This window comes from Culex quinquefasciatus, chromosome 3 (genome assembly GCF_015732765.1).
Source record: "Culex quinquefasciatus strain JHB chromosome 3, VPISU_Cqui_1.0_pri_paternal, whole genome shotgun sequence".
Taxonomy (NCBI): Eukaryota; Metazoa; Arthropoda; class Insecta; order Diptera; family Culicidae; genus Culex; species Culex quinquefasciatus.
This window is the reverse complement of record NC_051863.1, coordinates 153,877,761-153,904,571: the sequence shown is the minus strand read 5'-3', so window position 1 is coordinate 153,904,571 and position 26,811 is coordinate 153,877,761. Positions and strand designations below refer to the sequence as shown.

General features: G+C 35.1%; 1 protein-coding gene across 1 annotated transcript in view; it reads right to left on the bottom strand.

The window, feature by feature from the left end:
• The window catches only part of LOC6053538 (protein encore), a 122,126-nt gene that overhangs the window by 55,543 nt on the left and 39,772 nt on the right, over positions 1-26,811 (bottom strand). The window contains 1 exon segment of the mRNA XM_038266275.1: positions 3,349-3,859. Coding sequence (XP_038122203.1) covers positions 3,349-3,504 — 156 coding nt within the window. The 5' untranslated portion in view covers positions 3,505-3,859.

Here is a 26,811-nt window from a genome sequence, read left to right as displayed (position 1 = left end):
TAACAAGATTTCATTTTCCTGCTCGCTTCGTCGGATTCCAATTCTGCCCTTAACTGTGTGTCGTTATTACTCTATCCTATGGGTTAGCACAGAAATTCACTTCATTATTTTTTTTGAGCAGATACACATTCTAATCTAATCTAATCTAATCGAACACAAGCGCAGCCAGTCCGAAGAAAGCATCCTGGAAGAACTTGTGGTAAGATTACGCCTCAAGTCCTTTCTTGTCAATATTAATGATTACAGTACATCCGAGTTGCCCCGAAAATGTATAGCAAAAATTAAAGCGGCCAGGCCGTTGCATTAACTGCAGAGACAGATTCTGTGAACGGATCACATTTCACAGAATCATCAGGGAGGAAGGATGCGTGGACATACCGTACCAAACGCTCCGAATCAGTTATGGTGTGGTGTGTAAGTGTAAATTTGGCAGATAATAATATTTATGAGAGGGGGGGGGGGATGGGAGGGGGAGGAAATGAGGATAGGAGAGAGGGAAGGTGGGAAAGGGATAATATGGATATAACATTTGATCAGATACACATTCGCGATTAAACTCCAGATTCCTACAGTGTTATACAGTTATTTTTTGCCTAATTTGATAAAGATTATTTATGATGAAATATTATTTCAATAAATGACCAGGTAGCAGTTATTGATCAGCTCGCCTGTGTGCTTCTAGCAGATGCGGCGAATGAAGCTGATGTAGGTAATCTCGAAAACACTAAACTTTAAAATTCGATATCTCTGGAATGAAACATATTCATTTCTGTCGATAAGTGATTGTTATGTAAAATTGGCCGGGGAACACGATGGTGAGGTCAAATCAAAAAAATAAGTTGGGGTGTTTTGAGATACGGCCGTTTAAAGTTTTCAATTGCGCAATACAGGTAGAAAAAATAAATTAATCAAAATTCTGATCACGGAAATGGATTCTACGTCCAATTTCCTTCAAAATTGAGTCTAAGACCGACCTTCTGAGATTTGTGGTTCCTGAGCTATCGCCGTTTGAAACTAGGAGGTTTGGTCAAAAATCGCCAAAAAGTCAATTTTTTGGGGAGGTACAAAAATGGAGGGGGTGGTCCGATTTGGATGAAATTCGGGATTCTTGCATGCTTTGATAGTATCAACAGCTCTGCCAAATTTGAGCAGGACCGGAGAGGGTAATTTTCAAATGCTGTTCCGCTTCAGATGGAATGACCCATAGGTAAACCAAATTTGCAATCTGCATGTACTTTAAATTTTGTTCAATAAAAACACTTGTATCAAGTTTTAGAAAGTATTTTCTTTTGTGTTTGTGTTTTCTGCCTATTTCTAAAAAAAGGGATATTTTGAAATTGTATTTGTCTGTTAGATTTTTTTTTAAAAAGATTAGTAAATTTCACACAAAAAAAAATGATTTCTAGCATTGAAATCATAGGCATTACATGCGAAAAAAAGTTATTTACTGGGTTTTCGAGATTTTTCCAGCTTTGGTTTTAAATGTAATTGATATTTTTTTGCTTTTTGAATACAACATTTTTTTTAGAAATTGTCATACTTGTACTTTAAAAGTTGAAAATGCTCTTTTTTGATCAGAAATTTACCCTCAATTAACCTTCATTTGAATACAGAAAATTTCTTAGATTTTTTTTCGATTGCAAATTTGATGTTACTAATAATTTGATGGAAATATTTCGCACTATTTTTAATATTAAAAAAAAAACATTTTCAAAGGATCATGTTTAGACGAAAATGTTTCCCATAATTTAATTTTTTAAATTAAAATGGTTTAGGTTAAGATGGCAAAAATTAAATTTAAAATAATCTATTTTTTCATAAATTCAAAACTTGGTCAATATCAGTTCTTAAACTTGAAAATTGACAGTTATTGTCCACTAAATCAAATCAAAAATGTATTTTTTGACGTGCGACGTTTTCTTTACTTCCAATACCGATACTTTGATTGTTTTTTGCAAAATAAGCAATTTGTGTGAAAAGAGAAATAAAAAAAACATTTTTTTTCAAAACAACCAATGTGCCATGTACATAGGACTTTTTAAAAAGTAAGCGAGATAATACTTTTTTTTAAAGGTGTAGATTTCTCCACATCAATATTTACAGTTTATCCAAAAGACATCAAATTAATAAAAATTAAATTCAACCAAATTAAAAAATATAAACATTTAAAACTCAATTTTTTTTGTTAATGTACAAAGTGTCACTGTGTCCAGACAGTAAGGCTCATCATTGTAAGTATCAACAATTATTTAATAAGAAATGAAAACTCAATTTTAGGACCCAATTTTTTCGTTAGTTTTCAAAAGGTCCTAAAAACGTGATACAAGGGTGGTGATTAGGGTGACAAAAACTATTGAAAATTTTGGAAAATCTGAAATCACCAAAAATCAGGATCAACTTGGCTCGTTTTGCACCCAGAATTGGCACAAATACTTGTTTTTGAATTAGAAATTCAATCAGAGGGTATCCCTGATGTAGATTTGTTTTCATTGTCATCCTATTGGTGATGTTAAAGTACTTCAGATTCTATATTCCGAAATTTTAAATGTATTTAATATATGTTTCTATCGTTTGTTCTTTAATGCATTAAAAAAGATCGCTTATTTGAACAGTACAGTGTTGCCAGAAAAACCTGTTTCAATCCAATTGTACGGTGTACCTTTTGGTATCCTGTGTTTAACAAAATAATTGGAACAGGTTTTCTGGCAACACTGTAACGTAATGATTCGAAATCCGGACACTTAGTACCATATTATTTTTGTTATAGCTGGCAAAAAATCATGTAATATGTTGGAAATGTAGAAATATCATCATGATTTAGTATAAACAGTCAGTTTTAAGAGAATGCATGCAAAATATGTCTTTTCTAACAATCTTTCATCAGAATTTGAAAATTAAAATGACTTGTTGTGTTTCTGCTTTGCCTTTCTTGTGCTTCGGACGCCTATGAAATATTTCCGTTGAAATGTTTCGCATTTTTGGTAAACCTATAATTTTATTTTATTTAATTGTTTTGGCATTAACTACAGCGTTCAAACAAACTTTAAATGAAGGTTGATGTTAGAATTCATCAAATAACACAGTTTTGACATTCATAATGCGATCTTATATCAAAATAATTGATAAAACAAGTTGAAGTGTCCGGGTTTCGGAGCGTCCGGGAATTCGAATCATGACGTTACTGTACAGTTGCCTTGTTTTTACAGCATTTTCAAAATTGTACGTTTCTGTCTGTAAACAAAACTTTTTGACAGGTGCAGCAGTGCGCCCAGCTGCACGGGTTGAAAGCACCACAACAATGACACAAACATCTAAACAAACAAACAACACAAAAATACGCAAACATACCCGTTGCCTGCCGCCGAGGCTGCTCTGCCGGCTGAGCGAATCCGTCACCGATTCCGTGGATGGTTCCTTCTGAAGTGCTGCTGCAGGATTTGTACTACTTGCGGTTACGATGCTGCCGGCTGCTGGCAACACTGCTGTCGCGACACTCGACGCCATTGTGCTGTTGTTGTTGTTTTGGTTCTGGCTAGAGTTTGGCAACACTGCCGTCGACGCTGGCGAGGCCCTCCTGGGGGCGATGGCAGCTGCTGGCCGGCTGTGACCGATTGTGCCGAGGTGCTTGAGACGTTTGTGCAGGTTGAGGAGGGTGTGGTGGTGCTGGTGCCGACGAGACTGTTGTTGTTGTTGTTGACAGCAGCAGCGACTTGTGCGACGGCGGGACCTGTACTCATGGTCTGCTGCGAGCGTTTGGCTTTTTTGCTTTTGCTCTTTTGTTTGGCTTTGCTAGCGGAAGTAGTAGTTGTAGCAGTAGTAGCACTTGTATTGTTCTTATTGGTTAATGAAAGGAAAATATCTGCAACCGAGAAAGAAACAAGAGAAGAGAAAAAAAGAGAAAGAAAGAAATGAAAACAAACAGATAGAGATGGTGTGTGGCACATTTATAGTTGCGATGGTGTTGGTAATGATGATGGTGTGAGTGTTTTGTTTTTTTAAATTTATTTTCTAAATTACAGTCGACTATTTAATTGTTCTGTTGTGGATTGTGACTGTGTTTCTATTTTTTTTAGTTTTTTACGAGTGCTTTGAAGCGGTGCAATATATGTGGAATAATTAGTGAGTAAAAAAGCAATAGAGATACTTTTATTATGTTATCGAACTATGTTTGTAACGAAAGCACACAACAGTATTACAATACATGTGCAGAATTTTTTGTTTGATTAAAGTAACTATTGTTTTATAAATAAAATTGGGTGTTTTTTCCGGAATTGTTTTTCTTATATAGTCCAGACCAGAGCTGAAAATGTCAGGGGTCCTGACGCATACACGATTTTTCAGATCCATTCACTGAACCGCAAATGAACAAATGACTCAGTCGTGAGTGTAGCTCGAGCAGCTGCAATGCGAGGCAGTAGTCGACCAACGATTCGACGTTGCACACATAAAGAAACAAGTTTTACAGTTGGTATTTATGCAAATGTAATTTTGAATATAAGTTATGATTGTTTTTGTTTTGCACAGTCTGAACCATTCAATTGTTTTAGTCAAAATAGTGTTTATTTTAGTCAGTCATACGACACGAATTTGAGTGTAGCTCATCTCTCATTCTCCAGGAGCCGACCGGCACGAGTCAGGCGGCAGTGGTTGAACGGACACAGTAGGCTTACAGTCACATGCTAGCAGTGAACTGACATTTTGGTTTGCTTCATGTGTACGCTGGGTTGGAAACATTTTGCAGGCCTGGTCCAAACTCGATTTTCCGAAGGCCTTGGCGAAATTTCACTTCGGATAATCGAATCACATTTTTTTTCGTTGTCCTATTTTTGAATGTTGAGATTAAGTATGACCCCTCAACTACTCTAAAGTGATTTAAAATTTTTAAATCTAAGATGGCGGCCAAAATGGCGTTATTGAAATATTAAAAAATGCATTTTTTAATTTAATAGGCTATCAACCAGTTATTTTTTTACTAAAATGGGGTCGCAGAAATCAATTTTGATGTTTTATGTAAGAAAATAGAAAAAAAAGTTTTTTTTGTTCATGATTTGATTTTCCGAAGTCTTGAGTAGTCATATTTTCGAAACATCGGAATCTAACTTTTTAAATGAGTGTTTTTATCCCACAAGTGTGAATCAATCGGATCGCACACTGGACTCACAATCCAAAGGTCGCCGGTTCAAATTCCACGGTGGGCGCCAAGATTCTCAATGTTAATTAGGCGTTAGGAAAAATTATAATGTTTTCAAAAAAATGACAACTGTGCAAAATTAAAGTTAACCATTTCTAGAGTTTTTTTTTAAGTAAGGTCTAATAAACAAAATTTAGAATTTTAGTATTTTGGGTGATTTTGAATACCACTATCTCAAAAAGCAAAAAAAAAAAACAAAATTTTGTTTTTGGACCTTTAAAAAAAACTCTAGAAATGCCTGTGAAATTTTTTTATTTAAGTCTTCTTGAAAAATCACTGAAATAAAAGGATCCACTAAGGGTCAATATATCCTCATTTGAAAATCAAGTTCAACCATCCCACCATCAGTCATTCACTCCAAATTGGCAGTTTTATTTTTATCACCTCCAAATCTGCACAGGGATTTACCACCCGAAACTTTATTTTTTTAACAAGGACTCAACTCAAGCTCTCGCTCGTTTAAGGTGAAACACCACACGAAGCATCCTGTGTTAATGTGTGTGTGTGTTCGGTGTTTGTGTGTGCATTTGGGCAGACATAATCGCACACACAACGGGACACATTTCTCACGCTGTTTTTCACGATTTTTATATTTCGTTTGTGCTTTAGTGTGAATGTGTGAGCTGTTGTTGGTGGATTGTCATAAAATTATGATGCATCATTAAATCATCCCCTCCCGGTGGGACGATGATGCCACTCAATTTGGACGCGAGAGTGAATTTATAAACAGCTTTCGAGAAGAGCAGTGGACCGGAAACTGTTTTCCTTTTTTTTTTTTCATCGACTCATTGCAGAGCATTGGGGCTGAAAATGAAAATTTGCTGCGCAGTTTGGTCGATGCGTGCAAAAAAAAAAAGGTTTATCCCTGCGATTAAAAGGGGATTATTTAAATAATTGAAGGTCAATGACAAACACCAAATGAATGATGCATATTATGAGATATTTTCGAGAACGTTATTCCTTTGATGTTTACCTTTATTTAGCAATACAGTCAAACCCCGATGGTTTGACACCAACTGTTGTCAAACGTACGGGGTCACTTTTTAGTTTGACACTCCTTTTACACGGAGTTCACACACACTACCAAACGATTGTTTGATAGTGTGTGTGGGCACCGTGTAAAAAGTGACTGTTCGTCACTTTTTAGTGGGGTACAAAGTAAAAAGTAAAAGTAAAGTTTGTTTTGTAAAAAATCTACCAAAACATCACGATTTCACACACTGACCAATCCAGTGATTTTACACAAAAATAAACTTTTTCTAGATCAATCTGTGTCCAACGGAAACGCGTGGTTCTTTCATATGGTCTGTTTCCGCACAGTTTGTCTCCCCTTGCAACCTCGAAAGCTCCCACCAACCAACTCCGGTACAACAACATCATCTGTGTGACCCAGATCCTCGACCTAGACGACGAGCTTTTCGGCACCAACACCAATACACCTCCAGACTGATTCGGTACGGATGCTGGTGTGCGTAGTACTCCCTTGTGCAAGTGCAAGTGCACATAGGCTGGTAAAACTCTGCGAAATAACTCTCAGCTCTTGCTTTTTCCTAATTTTATTATGTTGGTATCAGTGGAAGCTAGGCAAAGGCAAGAAAAGATAGACAGATGCTGCGAAAATTTCTCTTATAAAAGGTAAATTACTAGTATGTTTAAACTGCCTTTTCAAATAATAACTCTAAATTTACTTTACTTATGTTTTGTCAAACATCTAGTTTATTTTATACATATAAAGCAGTTGTCGCACGTGCCTTTTGGGCCAAAATGAGTTTGACCATCACAGATCCTCAAAATTCGTTTTCAATCCTGAGATATTCAATAAAACCCGAGAGAACTCCCTGTATTGTTGTCACTTTTCATAACAAAGGAGTTTCAATCATGTCGTGTTATCTTGACACACCCTGAAAATTGCTGTAAGTGCGGTCAAAGGGATTTTAAATCAGAACGCGTTTGACACACGTACATGCCCAACTGCCGTGAAATCTGTTATTGTTGTTAACATTACGTGCTCTATTTTTTGTTTATTCAAGGTCAAACGAGTTTTTCTCGGAACGTCAAAAAGCGACGTGCGATCGTATCGCTTAAAATGTCTTTTTGAAAGTGTCTGGACCAAAAAACCTATGCTTAAACATATTTTTATTGGATCCCTCGGGTAATTTTATGTAACATACTCAAAATTAGAGGAGATCATGAACAAGATTCAAAGATATGAATTTTTGAATATGTTTTTGATCGCTACTGTTTTCGCTTTAACTGCGATAACTTTAAAATTTCAGCGATGACCAATACTTTCTACGGTACCAAAAGTTCAAAAAAGTATAGGTCATCGCTCAAATTTTCAGGATTTGTTGCTGCATACTGAATACTGAATTAATTTTATTTATTTTTTTTTTCCGAGATTTTGGTAGCAAAGTCATGAAAAAATTGAAATTATAGAACAGGAACTGTTATATATTTTTAAAGGTAGGGAAAATATACCCAATTTAAGCCTAATTAGCGGTCGTATTTGAATGATGCTGGATAATCTGCAATGTTCCTTGAAATTTACTAAAACCAAGTACTCCAACGAGCAGAGCAACTTTTTGTGAACATTTCTGTTTATTTTCACGTTTACTAAAAGTCAATCTATACCTTTGACAAGCATTTAAAAAATATATTTACCAAATGTCCCATTTTTCTATTTACAGTTATTTTTTCTTGCAGCGCTCTTTTGGGTCTGCTTTTATAGCGAAAGTTTCCTGGCATCACTGACTCACTCCAACAGGCGCTGCTGATGGTGTTGGTGGCCACCCTTTGTTCTTTATTTGCCTTCGCTTCTCGCTCGGTTTTCTTCCAGCCTTCGATTGGAATGGGTCGTCAAAAGTCAAACGTCAAAAGACTTGGCGCGTTTGTTTTTTTGATGGCCCTTGCTAATTAGTAACTTGTTTCGAATTTTTTTTTCCAAGTGAGTGACTAACTAATGTTCAAAAGAACATGTTGCCGGTAGTTGGAAGCAATTTTAACTCTTAAGCGCTTTGAAAACGTTAGCGCAAGTGGAAAAATATTGATTGCGATTTTCGTGAGGCATTTAAGCTCCCATCTTGCGTGTGGTTGTGTGTGCCAACAAAATGATGAGAAATGGTCTCGAAACATAGAAATTATGACCAAAAGTGCATTGAATTTGATCTTTTGGCCAGTAAGTGGCATACACTTGCGTGCTTGCTCGAGGCGGTGCTGTTGCTGGTAAGTTTAAAGCCTAAAAAGTATTTTTGAAGCTTGAATCGAGCATCAAACTCTCCATTTGACGAAGATATGTGTTTGATTAGAAAAGGTTTATTTCCCCAATTTACAATTCTCACCAAAACTCCGTCATCAAAATAATACAATCCAGACTCTATTATCCGAAACCCCGATTATCCGGAATTTCGAATTACTTTTGAATTAAGTGGGGTCACAGAAGAAAGTTTGTTTGGGAAATTGGATAATCGAATCACCAACAAAAAAATATTTTTTTCGTATTTTATTTTCTTACTTTTCACATCTAGTTTTAGTTCTGTGACCCCATTTAATTCAAAAGTAATTTAAAAAAAAATATTATTTTTTTCAATGTTTCATCACCGCCTTTTTAGTCGCCTACTAGAATTTGAAAATTCTAAATTACTTTAGAGAAGTTTAAGAGCCATTATTAAACTCAACAATTTGATATGACAATGAAAAACATATTTTCTTCGTGATTCGATATTGTTGTGTGATTGAATTATATATATATATATTGCATAAATTTTTCACTTCGGATAATCGAATCACATTTTTTTCTCTTTTCTATGTCTTATTTTTTATCGTCGAGCTTTAGTGTGACCCCTAAATTACTCTAAAGTGATTAAGAATTTTTCAAATCCAAGAAGGCGGTCTAACTGGCGGTGATAAAAAAGTGAAATAGTAGTTTATGCAACAAGTTGCAAAAAGAGGATTTTTTCAGCACGAGTCGTACATTTATCCAACGACGTGTACCGAGTTGGATAAATAAGAAGAGTGCTGAAAAAACAAGTTTTGCAACGAGTTCCATACAACATTTTTTGCAATTCCAAAAAACACACACCGAGTGAAATTTAATGTCAAATTTTCATGTATTTTGTCAATAATTCGCTTAAATCAAAAAAAATGTTGAAAAGTGTTACTTTTCGAAACAAGTGCTGAAAAGTTCAACTTTTCAACCCATTTGAGTGCTGGAAAGTAGAACTTTTCAGCATTTATTTTGAAAAGTGTTGCTTTTCGATTCTGTTATTTTGATACAGAAAAGTAGGCTATTTCGTCGTTCAAGAATGACAGGAAAAGTAAGTAGTTTCACGACGGAATTGCAAAAAAAAATGCCTTCGTTATTTTTAAGGCAATCAACCATTCAAATTTGACTAAAATTGGGTCACAGAATTTGAATTTAATGTTAAACAAAAGAAAATATTTTTTTTTGTTCTTGATTCGATGATTCGAAAACCTGTTTAAACCTTCGGATAATCGCCATCGCCAACACTTTCATTGCCAAAAATAACAGTGCTGAAAAGTACTTTTTGCAATTCCGTCGTGAAAGTACTCACTTTTCCTGTCATTCTTGAACGACGAAATAGCCTACTTTTCTGTACCAAAAATAACAGAATCGAATAGCAACACTTTAACACTTTTCAACATTTTTTTTTAATTTAAACAATTTATTGACAAAATACATAAAAATTTGACATAAAATTTCACTCAGTGTGTGTTTTTTGGAATTGCAAAAAATGTTGTATGGAACTCGTTGCAAAACTTGATTTTTTCAGCACTCTTTGTATTTATCCAACTCGGTGAACCTCGTTGGATAAATGTACGACTCGTGCTGAAAAAATCCTCTTTTTGCAACTTGTTGCATAAACTACTATTTTGAAATTCCGCTGTGAAACTGTCAATTTTTCCTGCCGATCTAGAGAAACTAAACGGCCTACTTTTCCCTACTAAAAATAACTGAATGGAAAATTAATATCTTTCAATACCAGTGCTGAAGTGGGTGCTGAAAAATTCTGGAGTTTTTTTGAAAAGGTCCAATAAACCAATTTTCCATTTTTGCTTTTTGGGTGTTTTTTAATACCCCTGACTCAAGGCGGTTCTAAAAACACCCAAAAAGCAAAAACTGGAAAATTGGTTTATTGGACCTTTTAAAAAAAACTCCAGAATTGAACTTTTCAACACTAGTATCGAAAAGTAACATTTTACAATATTTTGTTTTGTTTTGAACGGTGAATTGGCTAAACACATGAATGTTTGACATAAAATTTCATTCAAGAAGAGTTTTTCGGAATTGCAGAAACTTGATTTGCGAACGAAAAATTCTTCTTTTTGCAACTTGCTGCATAAACTTCTATTCCAGCATTGATTTGGATGCTGTTTGGGAGTTTGACACTTATATTTAAGGAAAAAAACATTGAAGCACGAAAACAACGTTTCACTGAAAAAAAGCAACTCAATGGGTGTTTTTCGGGATTGAAATCGTTAAAAAGTTAAACCAGTATCTACACTTGATTTGAGATTACTTTTCTTGAAAATGTACAAGAATGTTTTCAATCCTTGTAAATATTTCAGATGAAGAACCTCGTTTCAAATTTGCACACGTGCGGCGTAATCCGACACTGCACAATTTCGAAATTCTAAGGATTATGTTCTTTTCAAGCACACACTCGTTAACTTTATCTTTCGAAAAGTGCTGACCTTGACGTGGCAAAACGAGTCACCTGAGAAAATTAAATCCCATTCCCCCTTCGTCAACCCGCACTCAAAGCAGAGCAGCTCAGGTTCATCACATTCTACAATAGAGACTAATCCCCCTTCCAGTAATAATCCTGACTTTATCCACTCTTTTGAAGCAAGAGGATTAAATCCTTGTGATTCAACACTCTGCGTGTGTTACGGTTGTGTCTACTCGATTAAGGTGTTGTGTTGGGGTGTGTGTTTGATTTGAGTCAACTCTTCTCCAGAAGAGAATAGCAGATTTTTCGAACCCCCACAACCAGTACGGACGGATTTGACGTGCATACCTCCAAAGTAATCCGCCAGCGCAGCCAGTTTGTTTGCTCGGGGTTGCCAGGAAAACAATCACACTTTTGTACTCACATTCACTCACAACTTTTTGTTATTATTATTTTGAACAGCTTGAAGCAGAACTTTTCCCAAGATTTGTCCACACAACTTTTCACCTTTTCGATATCTTTTCATACTCAGCTTATCTCTTCACTTCATCAGCTTATCTGCATTTTCCCACGCTCTGTGTGTGCGACTAAAGATTCACTCCTTCATCGGGTTTGGCCTCACGCCACACACTCTCTCATTACGTAACACACGGTCAGAGCCGTGATTTTCACGGCTTTCCATCAGCAGCAGCAGTGGGAAAACTCTTCCACCGCAAACCCACACTCACTCACTCACCGTTTCCCGATTGCTTCTCTTTGTGGTTTTTCTTTGTTTTTTCTTTCTTTTTTTGCGCTCAAAACTTTGCAACAACTCTCACAACGCGCGTTTTGTTGTCAGTTTCGAGCTTGTTTTCCTTCGGAATTTTCCCGCACACTGCGACGAGGGTGAGATTTTCTTCAATTTTCCTCCCTTCCTTTCTTTGCGATTGTACGCGTCGCACTCCAAGCAGGCCAAGACAGTGTGCTGATTTATTTGGCTGACGTTGTCAGTGAGATTTTCCTCTGTTTCTTCTTCTCCTTCTTCGTTTTCCACCTTAACTTGCCCGCACACTAGTCAGAGGGACTATTTTTAAAATTGTATGCTGCCCAGCATACTGTGTTTAACTCTCTCTTCCTGAAATTCGCAACAAAATTATAAATAAAACCAACAAATCGCACACTCACTCACCTAATCACAATCGTTTTGCTTCCTTATTATCTCGTGTGAGCAGGTGTGTGTGTGGTTTTCGAAATTATTTTTTCAACAAATCGCGAAATATTACGACATTTCGCCCAAGATTATCTCACCTTTCTCACGTTTCACTCCGCACTATTATTCAATCTTCTTATTATCCTTTTCCGCTCTTTCTTTCCTTTCTCGTCGCTTCCTTTTCTCTCCATTCGCAGATTTTCCTTCCATTTTTCCCACCCCCACGTCCCCTCTCTCACACACTGTTTATCCCAATTCTTCTCACCTGTCAAAAAAGAACCATTAATCCCACCTTAATCCTTTAGTGTTCTTCTTCTTCTTGCTCCAACCAAAAGAAGAATGTCACACACGCACCCACACTCACGCACACACACACAGGAGGGACAGAGATAGAGAGAGCGCAGAACCCCCGGAAACCTGAACACCGTAGTGACGAGTCGCGCGCGGACGGTGCTGTTGTGGCCACGGCGAACGCAAAACCCGAACTGTGCGGACCGTGAGCTGGCCTTTTGGCACATTCCGGGACACGGCGGAACCCCGTTTTCGGGTTCGGGTTCCGTTATCACCAATACACACGGAAAGGGAGAGGGAGAGCAAAAGAGCACCTAGCAAGTGTGAATGTCCCCGGGAGAGCCGGTGCGTTCGTGTGAGTGTGGTTGGAAAATCTCAGCAATCGCGTGTGGATGTTTGGGGAAAGTGGTTGTGGGAGAAAGAAGGGGGAAGAAGAGAGCAACAATAACAAGTTGGTTTGAAAGTGAGACAGAACAGGACGGGGGCAAGTGTGCGTGTTTTTAATGCAAATTGTTGTTATTGTTTGACTATTCAGATACGAATAGATAAAAAGTGTTTTGCATATAAGTCGAAATGTTGTAAGGGTGAAGTCGATCCTTTAATTCTAGCGTTCTTTTATTACGCAACGTCAAAAATTGGATTTTCAAAATGTTTCTACATCTTCCATACAAATTACAAAAATGTAGCTATAGGTGGTTCGTAATGAACCCGTAGCAAAAAATAGAACAATCGATTGTTGACTAGAGTCCAGCATCAATTATCCCAAAGTTTCTTAAGAACTTCGGATAATCGAATTAAGGACATTTTACGGTTCCTTTACTTTCTCTCTTTTTACAACAACACCGCCACTTTTATTTTAAATTTTCAAATCACTTAAGAGCATTTATGAGGTCATATTTGAGTTCAACGACCCAAAACAGGAATACGTGTTTAGATTATCTTATGATTTGATTAGCCGAAGTGATTTTTCCCGAGAACTCCGGAAAATTGAGTCTAGACTTTCAAAGAAAACGTTATTTATAGTTTACGTTTAGGTCGTTAAAAACTTCAAAAGCGTACTGAAAACTCATGGTATTTTTAGTTGGGTTGTCATAACGAAACACATTTTTTTTTTCAAAAAATCATGTTTCAGAATTTTGCTGACTGTTTTGTTTTTTTTTTTAGAATGTTTATCATGCAACATATCTGTAGTTTTTTTTTTTGAAAAGGTCCGATTAATCAAATTTCCAGTTTTTGCCTTTGGTTTTTTTTAAACCGACTTGATTTATAGGTATTAAAAAACACCCAAAAAGCAAAAATTGAAAATTTGGTTTATTGGACCTTTTTTTTTAAAAAAAACTTCAGATGTCACCTTTTTTCAGCAATGTTGCGAACTGAAATTGGTTCATCCGTTCAGGAGTTGTGTCAAAAAATGATTTTCATCAGTTTTTGATGAATATTCCAAGAATATTCATAAGGTTCACATTTTTACACATTTTTTTTGTAAGTAATATTACTAAAAAAGGTAATATTCAACCTAATTTTCAACATTCCAAAATTCAACTTTTTTTTCCTGTGTAGCCCACACTTTTGAAAAACGTTTAAAAATTACATTGCAAAAACAATTTCAATTTTGCAATTTCCTATTTTAATTTTAATTCGGTTTTGCACTACACAGAAAAAAAAAGTTGAATTTTGGAATGTTGAAAATTTGGTAGGTTGAATATTACCACTTTTTTTGAGTAATATTACAAAAAAAATGTGTAAAAATGTGAACCTGATGAATATTCATCAAAAACTGATAAAAATTCATCATTTTCTGGGGTAATATTCATCTTTTTTTTCGACACAAAATCTGTCATCAGATCCGTCTTGGGGTCCCACAAGACCCTAGTTAATATTATGAAGTTTAGTAAAGTTCTTCAAAAGTTATGCTAAAAAACGATTTCGAATAATGTCCGGAAGATTGTAAAAAGGGTGGTTTTTGTAAGAAAACCCGTCATGCTATACATTTTTAAAAAGGTATTTACAAGACCTTTCCAACGAGCCCAAAACGTTGAAGATCTGACAATCCTATCAAAAGTTATAAGCACTTAAGTGTTATTTATGCACTTTTTGGAGGCCGGATCTCAAATATTTTGATGAAAACGTTGTCCGGATCCACCATGCGACCTGTCTTTGTATAGGTAATCAAAAGACCTTTCCAATGCGTCAAAAACGTTGAAGATCTGACAATCCTATCAAAAGTTATAACCACTTAAGTGTTATTTATACACTTTTTAGGCCGGATCTCGAATATTTTGATAAAAATAAGTCTTGTTTATACTCTTTTTTGAGGCTCTGTAGAGTATTAACTTAATGAATGTAAGGAAGGCACCACCCACCTAAAGGTGGATTAAGCAACGTTTTTTTCTGTGTAGGCTGTTGCAAATATATTTAGAAGTTTTTGCCACCCACTTCAAAATCTTCAAAATTTCAATCGAATTTCAGTGCAAACTGAAATTAATCTAGAATGAATTCCTCTGCGTTTAAAATAATTTGCTCGGGCTTATCAGAAAAAATAGTGATTTTTTAGTGTACAGTACTGCACAAAGATTTTTTTGACAATTTTCGGTGGTTTGGTGTAAAATGCATTTTCCATAAATTTTCTGTTAAAATTTAAATTTATATATTAATGTTTTTAGTTTTGACCAACCTTTAAATTTGTATCGAGATTTGTATGGAATGATGGTCAAAAATAAACAGAAAATACTTAATAATTCTAAATTTCATGCTTAATTTTGGAAATATAGCGTCAAGTTTAAAATGCTTATAACATTGTTAAAGTTAATGCATATAGGACATTTATGAAAACTTGACAAAGAAATAATTTTAAGCTTATAATACTGTCTAAACTTGATTATCCGAAGTTTCGATAATCTCGAAATTCGATTATTCGAACTTCGAATGATCGAGTTCGGACTGTAATAATGAACAAAACAAAAACATCAACCTATTTCTAATAAACAATTTAAAACCTCGTTCAAATTTGACTATTTGCAGATGAACTGAAAAATGGTTTGTTTACAAAGAAAGTATAATATATATTTGTGGTTCTAAAATAAAAAAATAATGAAAAACTGCATGAAATTGCATGTTTTGATTAATCATTAACGGTAGGTCCATAAACATCTCAAAATCATTTTTTTTTGTAAAAAATATGTTTTTCTTCAAAAGAAGTTTGGTTGTGATAGGAAAATTTAAGTGTTTTATAAAAAATAGCTTAAAAAATATGTAAAAGATCTGTAGGGGATTTGATTTTATCGCAGTGAGTTCGTTAAACTAAATTACTCAAAATTTGATCTAAGTTGTATTGCAATAGTAAAATTAATATTTAAATAAAATAAACACAACCGAGAAGTATAGCTTGTTTCTGATAGCAACATTTGCATGAATTTCCTCTGAAAAAAATACTTTTAGTTCTGAGAACACCATACAGGATGTTCTGTTTTATTGCTTTAGAATTTCCTAGGCAGCAACATTTCCGACAGATTTTCATAGAATCGATGATTGACTAGGCTTTCTGACACAAATGGTTCATCATATTCATGATATACACTGACATTTCCAAGGAAGGGCTTCGAACTGGATAAAATTCCACAACTCCAACTATATCCCAAACATTCCGTAACGCAAATCAGGCAGCTAATAGCGGGCCAATAAAATGTTTCCCATGAAATGACATTACACTCTGTTCGTTTCAATTAGCCGAGTCAAATTGGAGAGCACCACAAGGGTGCTACCAGCACGTGGATCTGTGGAAACCCAACCGTTCAACTTTTAGCAAAAGTCCTTGATACTTGCGCTCGTATCCGGCCAGTATGAAAGAGGTAATGCAAAAGTTTTCGAATAAACATTATGCATGTGGTGTGCTGTGGTGGCGGCGCCTACTGGTGCTGATAGGTTGTAAACAAAATCCATACAGGAATTCAGCACATTTTTCAAAGAAGTTTTTGATGCGAAGAAGAATCATCTCACATATTTTTAAAGATACACAGTAAAAAAATTCATGGTAATATATTACATCTGGGGAGGGGTACATCTTTTATGTCAGAAAAAATGTGTAATTTTTCCTCTGAAAATGTGTAACTTTACCACTTTTCTGGTGTAATGCCACTTCCTCAGTCTAAATTGAAGTAATTTTACAACATTAAGTCCCGCCCGGGTGGATCAATCGGACCACGCACTGGACTCTCAAACCAGAGGTTGCCGGTTCGAATCCCGCGGCGGCCTCTCTAAAAAAATTTGTGTAAATATGGGTATTCGGCGCCGTCGCTCCGTGCCATACTCTCATACACTTAGGAGCCCAGGGCGGCGAAGTCCTTGTAGATAAAAAGGAAGACACTAGTGGTTGGTACTAGTAATGTTCAACCTTCCAAAATTACACCTTCCAAATTTACATATTTTTTCTGTGTAAAAGATTTCCAGGTATTTGAATTTCAAGAGTACTTTAAATTATTTCGAAAATAATTTTGAATTTTGCAACCTAAGATGGAATACATTTCCTTATTTTTTTATGCTTTCAGTATCGAAACGACCAAATCCAACGCAATGTGTACGGACGACGACGACGGCATGGTTTATGACACTGGCATTCGCTTTTATTGTTTTCCCGCACACACAAACAAAAACATTTTTTTTTTCGGTGAGAAAGCTACCGAGAATGAGTTCGGAAAAGCTCTCCCGTTGCAAAATGAGAGAGAGAGAGAGAGCAAAAGAGAGCCGACATCAACAGACGAAAACTTTGCCGAAGGAGACGCGTGGTCGTTATTCCCAAATCGGATGCTGCGTGTGCGCGTTTGTGTGGATGTGTTCGTTTTCGAATTATGTTTTGCTCCGTGTGACGGTGACCTAGTTTGAGGGAGTGTGATGCTGCTGGGTTGGCCTGGCTGATTCCAACTTGGGTTGCATGTTTTTTATGTTTTTTCTTCTTCGACTTTCTAGCCATTTTCATCTTATTTTTCCTGCCTGTTTGGCAGAAAGAGAGAGGAGGCGACGGTTGCACAGGGGAAGCTGATCGTGCAGAAATTAAACAGCCATTCTTATGTGTTTGTGTTTGCAAAAATAGGGGGTTGGAAAAGTGATTTGGATTAGTGTGTGCTGATGAGGTGTGGGGAGGACCGAGGCATAATCGAAGCTCTCAGGTGCGCTTTAGTTGATTATTTATGCAAAACAAAATCAACAATAATAGTGACGAAAATGTTATTGTTTTGTTTGATTGGATCAGGAGCGAAAATAAAGGAAACAGTTCATATTCTTAGTTCAGACGGTAATAACAAAAATCATGCCATTTCAATAACAAATACTGTTAAAATAACAGAAAGTGTTATGAAATCTTCTTGAAAAATCCATTTTTGCATAAGTGTTTAATAACAGTTTATGTTATCATAATAAAATTTGTTATTGGTCTGATATTGAATGAAAGTCAAAATAAATTTGGAATAACATTTTTTTGTTATGGAAAAATATCTCCAACTGCTATTAAGATGATCGGATAAGTTGTTAAAATAACAAAAAAGAATAACAAAGATTTGTTAGAAGAATAACTAAAAATGTCTGTTATTACAATAACAATCCAAAAGCAAATATTTCATAACGACGAATAACAAATCTTGTTATAAATAACTTGAAATGTTATTGGTCAAGTATTGTCAAATATCAAAAAATGTTATTCCCAAGTTATTTCCGTCTACTCGGGATGCACATAAAAAATCTGTTTTCAATTGCTGAAAGACAGTTCACAAACAAGTTAGCAGCACCGCAAAAAAAAAATCGCGAAAATAAAATTCGTCAATACTCAGATATTTTGAATCCTAATGATAATTTTACATTTGGGAACATCAAAAAGAGCAAATGTTCAAGCATAATATTTAAATCTGTCAAAATTCAACTGTCAAATGAAATTTTACCAGCTAATGCCATAGCTCAAAAAATGTAATTTCCTTTGTCATATCCAAAAACGAGCGTTTCAAACATGTTTTCTGCTCGATTCAATTAGAATGATTCTAAGTAACCAAACCAAACTTCATTGAGATCATCGGGTCAGATGGTTTCAAAATAAACAAACAAACAAACGGTTTCACAAATCGACTTTTCTTTGTACTTTTTGATGAAACTTTGTCCATGCATTCTCTATGTCAAAAAAGGTAATTTTGCATCATAAGTTTTTCCTTAGAAGTCTCCATAAAATTTGAGGGTCTGGCCCTACACATTGGGTATGTAAATGTATTTAATTATTTATCTTGAGTTGAATTTTGAAAAAAAATAAAACAAATTTTGCTTTTAAAAAGGTTTACAAATGGATGATTTTATTGTTTTATGGTTTAAATCAAATTATTAAATTTTTGAAATATTTTTATTGAAAATATCAGAAAATTTCGCAAAAGCGTCATTCTTTAACATTGAAATTCGGATCAATAGTTTCTGAGATACCGTCAGTTGAGTTTTGTCCATGTTTTCGATACGATATTTTGTTTCAAAAATGTATAAAATTTTCTCAAAACCAGCTTTTGCACTATTACGCACTATGGCTCAGAAGATGTTTTTTTAGTCCCCTAAAAAATAAAAAAAAACGAAAAAAAAATAAATAATTGACAAAACCATTGACACTTTGAGGATATTTAAAGCATACGTTGATTATACTTATTGATTTTGTTTTTGAAAACTTTTTCTACAAGTTTTTTTTTAAATTCTTTTATAAATGAGCAGTTCTCCCAGATTTCGGTCATTCGTTTTTTTTTGTATTTTTTAATCCGACTGAAACTTTTTTGGTGCCTTTAGTATGCCCAAAAAAGCCATTTTGCATCATTAGTTTGTCCATATAATTTTCCATACAAATTTGGCAGCTGTCCATACAAAAATGATGAATGAAAATTCAAAAATCTGTATCTTTCGATGGAATTTTTTTATCGATTTGGTGTCTTAGGCAAAGTTGTAGGTATGGATACGGACTACACTGGAAAAAAATGATACACGGTAAAAAACATGGTGATTTTTTATTTATCTTTTTGTCACTAAAACTTGATTTGCAAAAAAACACTATTATATATTTTTTTATTTTTTGAAATGTTTTATTTATTTTTTCGTAGAGAATTGCTCAAATAACATAATAAATTTTATTGGACTATTGTTTTCAAATAACAAAAAATGTTATTTCCAAGTTATTTCCGTTTGCTCGGGTAAGCATTAACTTTATTGGTTTGAGAATTAAGAATAGTCAACAATCGTAAAAAAAACAATAATTCAAAAGCATTGTTCCCAAGTTTCAAGATTCAAGAATAAATTCACTTCCAACGTCCAACATTTTTCCCCGCTCTGATTACCTTTCTCACTAGATTTGACTGCTGCTAGACAGGCTCGGCATCAAAAATGCAAAACAAAACAATTTTAAAATTCAACCAAGTGATGAATAAAGCAACATCCGTTTCAATTAGCATAACTGGCCCCCACCCCACGTCAGGCTGCAGTTCCCAAAGTGCGGGCGGACAGAATATTATGCTTTCCCGCAGCACATGAAAAACAACAATTTTCCATTTTCCGGAGAAAATGCGCCACACACTCACACAATCGATTGTGTGCCTGCTCTGCTCCCTGAATGCGAGCAGCATCGTAAAGTTTCAGGATCACTGGAGCAAAAAAACAAACAAAAAAACAGAGAAACTGGGAATATTCCACGTTGACCCTGTTTAAGTTTCGCACAGCGAGGGACACGTGGCGGCAAAGGAAGGGATCCAAAAGTTGCTCCGTTGACAGACTAAGAGAGATGTAGAAAGACTATGGTCAGAAAGAAGCACGCGACCGGAAGCGAAATCGAAACAGGTTCGGAATACAAAAGTTGGACCATCAGAACTTTAGAGTGAAGCGGAATGATGCATTTGATGATACTGGATTGAGCTGATGCCTGGGCTAAGAGCAAAAAGAAGAAGCGTTTTCCTATAGATTTTCCCTTTAGCATCCATCGAGCGTTGAGAGTGCTAGGCCAGTTGGTCATTTTCGATGATATTATTTAGCGAAGAGTGGCTATCATGACGTACTCATAATAATTCTTGTTAACTAGAAACTGATTCTTACATCTGAAAAATTACCAAAGATTTGGATCTGTGCCCAAATTCTCATAATAATAGTTTAAGAATCGTTGAAAACATAAACATTTTTTTAAAACATCCAATAAATTTATTTTTGCAATTCCGTCGTGAAACTACTTACTTTTCCTGTCATTCTTGAACGACGAAATAGCCTACTTTTCTTACCAAAAATAACAGAATCGAATAGCAACACTTTTCAAAATAAATGCTGAAAAGTTCTACTTTTCAGCACTGAAATGGGTGCTGAAAAGTTGAACTTTTCAGCACTTGTTTCGAAAAGTAACACTTTTCAACATTTTTTTGATTTAAACGATTTATTGACAAAATACATGAAAATTCGACTTAAAATTTCACTCAATGGGTGTTTTTCGAAATTGCAAAAAATGTTGCAAGCCCTGATTTTTTCAGCACACGTCGTATTTATCCATCTCGGTGAACCTCTGAGTTTTTTTTTGCTACTTGTTGCATAAACTACTATTTTACTACTTACACAACAGTTTTTATGTCTCACTCACCTGAAAAGAAAGAAATAAATTTAAATTAGTGTTTAGTAATTAGAATAATAAATAACTTCACAGAAAAAATTATGGTAATATTCATCAGGAAATGGTGACAGATTTTGTGGCAAAAAATGTGTAATCTTACATCAGAAAATGATGAATTTTCATCAGTTTCTGGTGAATATTCATCGGGTTCACATTTGTATACTTGTTTAGGTAATATTACTTAAAAAAGAGGTAATATTCAACCTACCAAACATTCCAAAATACAGCATTTTTTGCTGTGTATATGTTAAAAATAAGTATGTATGAATTGCATACTTCCAACATTGCCAAACCTCACAAAAAGTAATTCTAAAAATCTTTTTTTATTTTTTCAACATTTTTTTTAAATCTAATTAACATCAAAATTTATTGAAAATTTTATATTTCGTCTAAATATTTTTTTTTTATAAAGAATTCATATTTTTTTACTCATTCGCTATTAATTGAAATTGTTGTGACTGGCAGACGATTATTTTGAAAATTGAGGACCAGTTGTGTCAAGACATTTATATTTAATAGAAAAGAAAACCGTTCATTTATTTTTCTTATGTGTTTGGCATGACCCAAAAAAATATTTAAATCACATAACATATTTCAGGTACACTTTTTCCAAGCCTTCGTATATATCAATGAAACTTTGTAGATATGACATGAGCCTTACGTTTTAAGAAAGGGCAATTCTCTACGAATTCGGCAGATTTCGACCATTTTTATTTTGTATTTTTATTTTTTCCTTCTGATTGTCTGGCCTTTTGACTAAAGAAGCAGTACGTAAATATTCGAAATTCTTGAAGGAATTTTCTGATCAAGAAAACAAGGCAATGTTGTGGGTTCAGAAAAAAATAGGTACCGTAAACCGGAGTGAGATTGATAGGATTTCAATTAATTTTTGGATTTTTTTCCAACTGGTAAGGTTTTTCTCAAGATTATTATTTATAAAACATGTACTGGGGCAGGCCACCAAAGGTCTATGCTCTATTTTTTTTTTAGAAAAAAAGGTTTTTTCAAAAGCGTTTGATTGCGTTGAAAATTCTTATTTTGAATCACGGGGGGACTTGAATAATCATAGTTTTTCTTGTTAAAAACAGATTTAAAGTGTTTAATTTTCATGTTTACGTAATCAATAAGGTTGCTGATTTACTTTTTAAGAAAAAAAAAATCAATGCTTATATTTAGTTAACTAAGTTTATTAACTGTTTTTACAAAATGTAAAATTGTTAAAAAGCCAGAATTTTGCTTGAAATCCGTTGAAACTAGTTTTGATTATACATATAAATATCAATTTATATTGCATTTTAAACTATATTCGAATCACGAATCAAAAGTTTTTACATGCTGTATTAAAAAAATGAAAATGCCTGTAAAATTGGAGATTTTTTAAAATTATTTTTCAAAAGCACATATTATTTATTATTGACAAACTTATTTAAAATAATTTCTCCTATCGAAAATTATCCAAAGAACTCAAAAATGGATTCCATTTTCCGATTTGAAATCATGTTCATTGAGAAAATGATGACACTTTGAGAATATTAAAATAATCCTATTCATCAACATTTTCTTAACTCTAGGTCACTAACTCGTTAAACATTTTAAAATTTTATGAACATTTCTTCTAGAAATCCTTTGAACACTTATCTACCACGGTCAGCATTCCGTACGTTTTCAATTTGTAATCTTCATTTTGCGGAAAATTTTCAAACCAAAAAAAACGGAATCGACGTAACACCTTATAATGTGGCCCTCTTAAACCTTGCGGTTTCGTCAACGGATCCACAGGCGTGTATCGTTCTTTTTGCGACAAGACTCCGCCTTCCGGGTCTGTTAAGTGTGAAGATATGGACACGGGGAGAGGGCACCGAATACCTATATTTACACTTAGCATTTTTGTGTCCGCCTCGGGATTCGAACCGGCGACCTCTGGATTGTGAGTCCAGTGCGCGGTCCGATTGATCCACACAGGCAGACGACCTATCAAAGTCCGTTTACGGTACGGAAAAATAGTTTGAAGGGACAAACCCCCTCAACTTTTGAGTCTGAGAGATGCATGGTCAAAAATGCTGATGCCGAGTTATGATCAGCGGTGGAATAATCATCATCAAAAGAAAATCTCTGGACGATCATCAAGAGAAAAAATCCGAAAGGAGCATGGCTCTCCTCCCTCGCACACGAAAGATCGGTAAAAAGAATCTAAAAAAATCATCATCTTGACTATTCGGTGGAATATCCTTTTCACTACTACACTTGCAAGTGTAACGTCACACGTCGAGAAATGACCTGTCACATTTTGTAGATGGGCAATGTGTGTAAACAAAGTGAAATAAATATCAGTGTCTTGCGAACCTTCGTGGTGAACGGACACTAGAGCTGCGGTATTTTTTACTACCTAAGCTCAGAGTTATTTCAAAACAAAATTCACAGTCTTTTTAAAGACTACCTGAGTTATTTTCCAAAATTCTAAACAGTCTTTTCAAGACTAACCCCGCCTGAAATTTTGTTGTATTTTACAAACGAAGCCATCTTTTAAGAGAACTTTGCTTGCAAAATGCGTCAAAACAAAGGTAAACGCAAATCTTCTGAAGATTTGGTCGTTACGTCGGTGAAGCGTTTGAACGCTAAACCGGCTAACGGAAACAGAAAAGAAAACAGCCTCTTCTGAGGTCTGATTCTGATTCTGAATGTGAGGTCAATCCTCCAATTCCATTGACAAACAGTTTCGGTGTTTTATCCGAAACTGATGACAAGGAACCTTCTCCTCGTACTGAGCCTTCTGCCGTCGAGAAACGAGTAAAGGCTCCGCCAATTGTAGTGACTTCCGTCTCCGATTTGGCCAGCTTTCGAACGCAACTGAAGAATTGCAAGGAAACTTGCAATTTGAAGGTTTCGTTCCAGCTTGTCGAAGAGGAGAATGTCGCTTGTTGACGGAATCTTTACAAGATCACCAAACTTTTGTTGGTTATTTGAAAAACCACAAACACAATTTCTACACGTATGAGACCAAGAATGCTCGGCCATTCAAGGCGGTCTTGAAAGGTCTCTCCAACGACTTGTCGGTGGATGAGATCAAAAACGAACTTAAGGTGTTGCTTGGCTTTGCCCCATCCCAAGTAATACCAATGAAGAAAAAATCAAACGGGAATATTTCTCGCTTTGGTTTGACTTCACAATTTTATCTGATTCATTTCAACAGAAATGAAATCAACAATTTGAAACTTTTGGACAAAGTTCAGTTTTTGTTCCATGTACGGGTAAAGTGGGAGCATTTTAAGAAACATGGCGGTAATGGCCAGAATCTGACCCAGTGCCGGCGTTGCCAGGCATTCGGTCACGGTACTGATCATTGCGCCATGGTTCCAAAATGCATGGTTTGCGGGGATTCTTCTCACGACAAGGACAATTGTCCCGTGAAAGAAGTCACCCAATTTAAATGTGCAAATTGTGGTGGAAATCACAAATCAAATTTCTGGGATTGCCCCATCAGAAAAAGGTTTTGGATTCTCGTGCTAAGCATCAGCCGAAATCCAAACCGAAATTTTCTCAAAGTCAGGTTGTACCTGCATCTTTAAATCAAACGTTCGTGCTGTCTCACTCGAACAATTCTAGAAATACCCCTACCGTGGAAAAGTTAGGTAACAACAATGGCATTTCTTATGCTAACGTCGTTTCGGGTTCGGGTTCATCCACGAATTTTAAATCCTCTACCAATCTTTCTGAAATTGGGCAGGTACCTCAAATCTCATTTGAAAATTTTTCTGCTGGCAACGCTTTGGGATCTTCTGATCTCGGCGATGTTACGTTTGAAAAAATGACTTTTTTGCAAAACTCACTGTTTGGTTTGATTCAAACAATGAGTAATGCTACATCCATGATGGAAGCAATCCAGATTGGATTAAAATTTGCGAATGATGTTGTTCTTACCCTGAAGTTTAATCATGGATCTAAGTAATTCCATCAATATTATGAATTTTAATGCTCGCTCTTTAAAAGCGAAAGAAAATGAATTTTTCAACTTTTACGAGTTCATAACGTGCATGTTGCTGTTATAACCGAAACATTTTAAAAACTGGCACTTATTTGAAAAGTGATCCAGATTATAAAGTTATAACTAATAACCGAATGAATCGAAATGGCGGTGGAGTTGCAATAGTTATCCACCGTAGTATGACTTATAGCACGTTACGTGACTTTAAGTTAAAAGTTATTGAAAGTTTGGGCATTGAACTTGAAACTTCTTTTGGGAAAATTATGATTGCAGCTGCATATTTGCCATTCCAATGCACTGGGAAAATAAAAATTATTTCAAAGGGGATTTGAATAAACTTACTCGGCATAGATCTCGATTTTTGATCATCGGTGATTTTAATGCCAAACACCAATCTTGGAATAATTCAAAAGTAAATTCCAATGGTAAAATTCTGTTCAGAGATTGCACTTCTGGTCTTTATTCGGTTTTATACCCGAATGGGCCAACTTGCTTTTCTTCTGTTAGAAATCCATCAACAATTGATTTGGTGTTGACAAATCAAAGTCAGTATTGTGGTCCTTTAGTGACTCATGCTGATTTTGATTCTGATCATCTTCCAGTAACTTTTTCACTTTCTCATGAAGCAGTTACCAGACCCAATAGTTCTGTGTTTAATTACCACAAAGCTAATTGGGACAGGTATCAGCATCATATTGAGAATAATTTAAATCATGATTTTGTTTTAGAAACCAAAGCTGATATTGATTCAGCCTTGGAATCTTTAACTAATGCAATTTTGGATGCTAGGAATATTGCTATTCCTAAAGTCCAAGTCAAATTTGATTCTCCCATTATTGATGACGATCTTCAGCTTCTGATTCGTCTGAAAATGTTCGCCGAAGACAGTATCAACGTTCTCGTGATCCTGCACTGAAGCGAATTCAAAAGATTTGCAAAAGGTTATTGACCACAGATTCACTCTCCTGCGAAATGAAAAGTTCGCAAGAGATGTCGAACAAATTAAACCTTATTCCAAACCTTTTGGAAACTTTCAAAGGTTCTTAAGAAACCTCAAAACCCATCCCTTCTTTAAAAGATGGTGATAATATTCTATTAACTAATGGGGAAAAAGCTCAAAAACTTGCTCAGCAGTTTGAGAGTGCTCATAATTTCAACTTGAATGTTTTGAGTCCTATTGAAAATCAAATTTCAATAGAATTTCAGAATATTGTTGAACAAGAATTTTCATCAGATGAAGTTTTTAATACGGATCTGAATGAAATAAAATCTATTATCAAAAATTTAAAAATATGAAAGCCCCTGGTGAGGATGGCATTTTTACATTTTAATTAAAAATTACCAGAAGCAACTTTAAGTTGCTTGGTCAAAATTTTCAACAAATGTTTTGATTTGGCATATTTTCCCAGTAGTTGGAAAAATGCCAAAGTAATTCCGATTTTGAAACCGGATAAAATCCTGCTGAAGCCTCAAGCTATCGGCCCATTAGTTTGCTTTCATCTATTAGTAAATTATTCGAAAGAATAATTCTTAATAGAATGATGACGCACATTAATGAAAATTCAATTTTCGCTGATGAGCAGTTTGGATTTCGCCTTGGGCATTCAACTACTCATCAGTTGTTGAGAGTTTCAAATTTAATTCGAAGCAACAAATCTGAGGGCTATTCTACTGGCGCTGCTCTTCTAGACATAGAAAAAGCATTTGACAGTGTTTGGCATAAAGGTTTGATTGCGAAATTGAAAAGGTTTAATTTTCCGATTTATATCGTGAAAATTATTCAAAATTATTTGACGGATCGTACTCTGCAGGTATGTTATC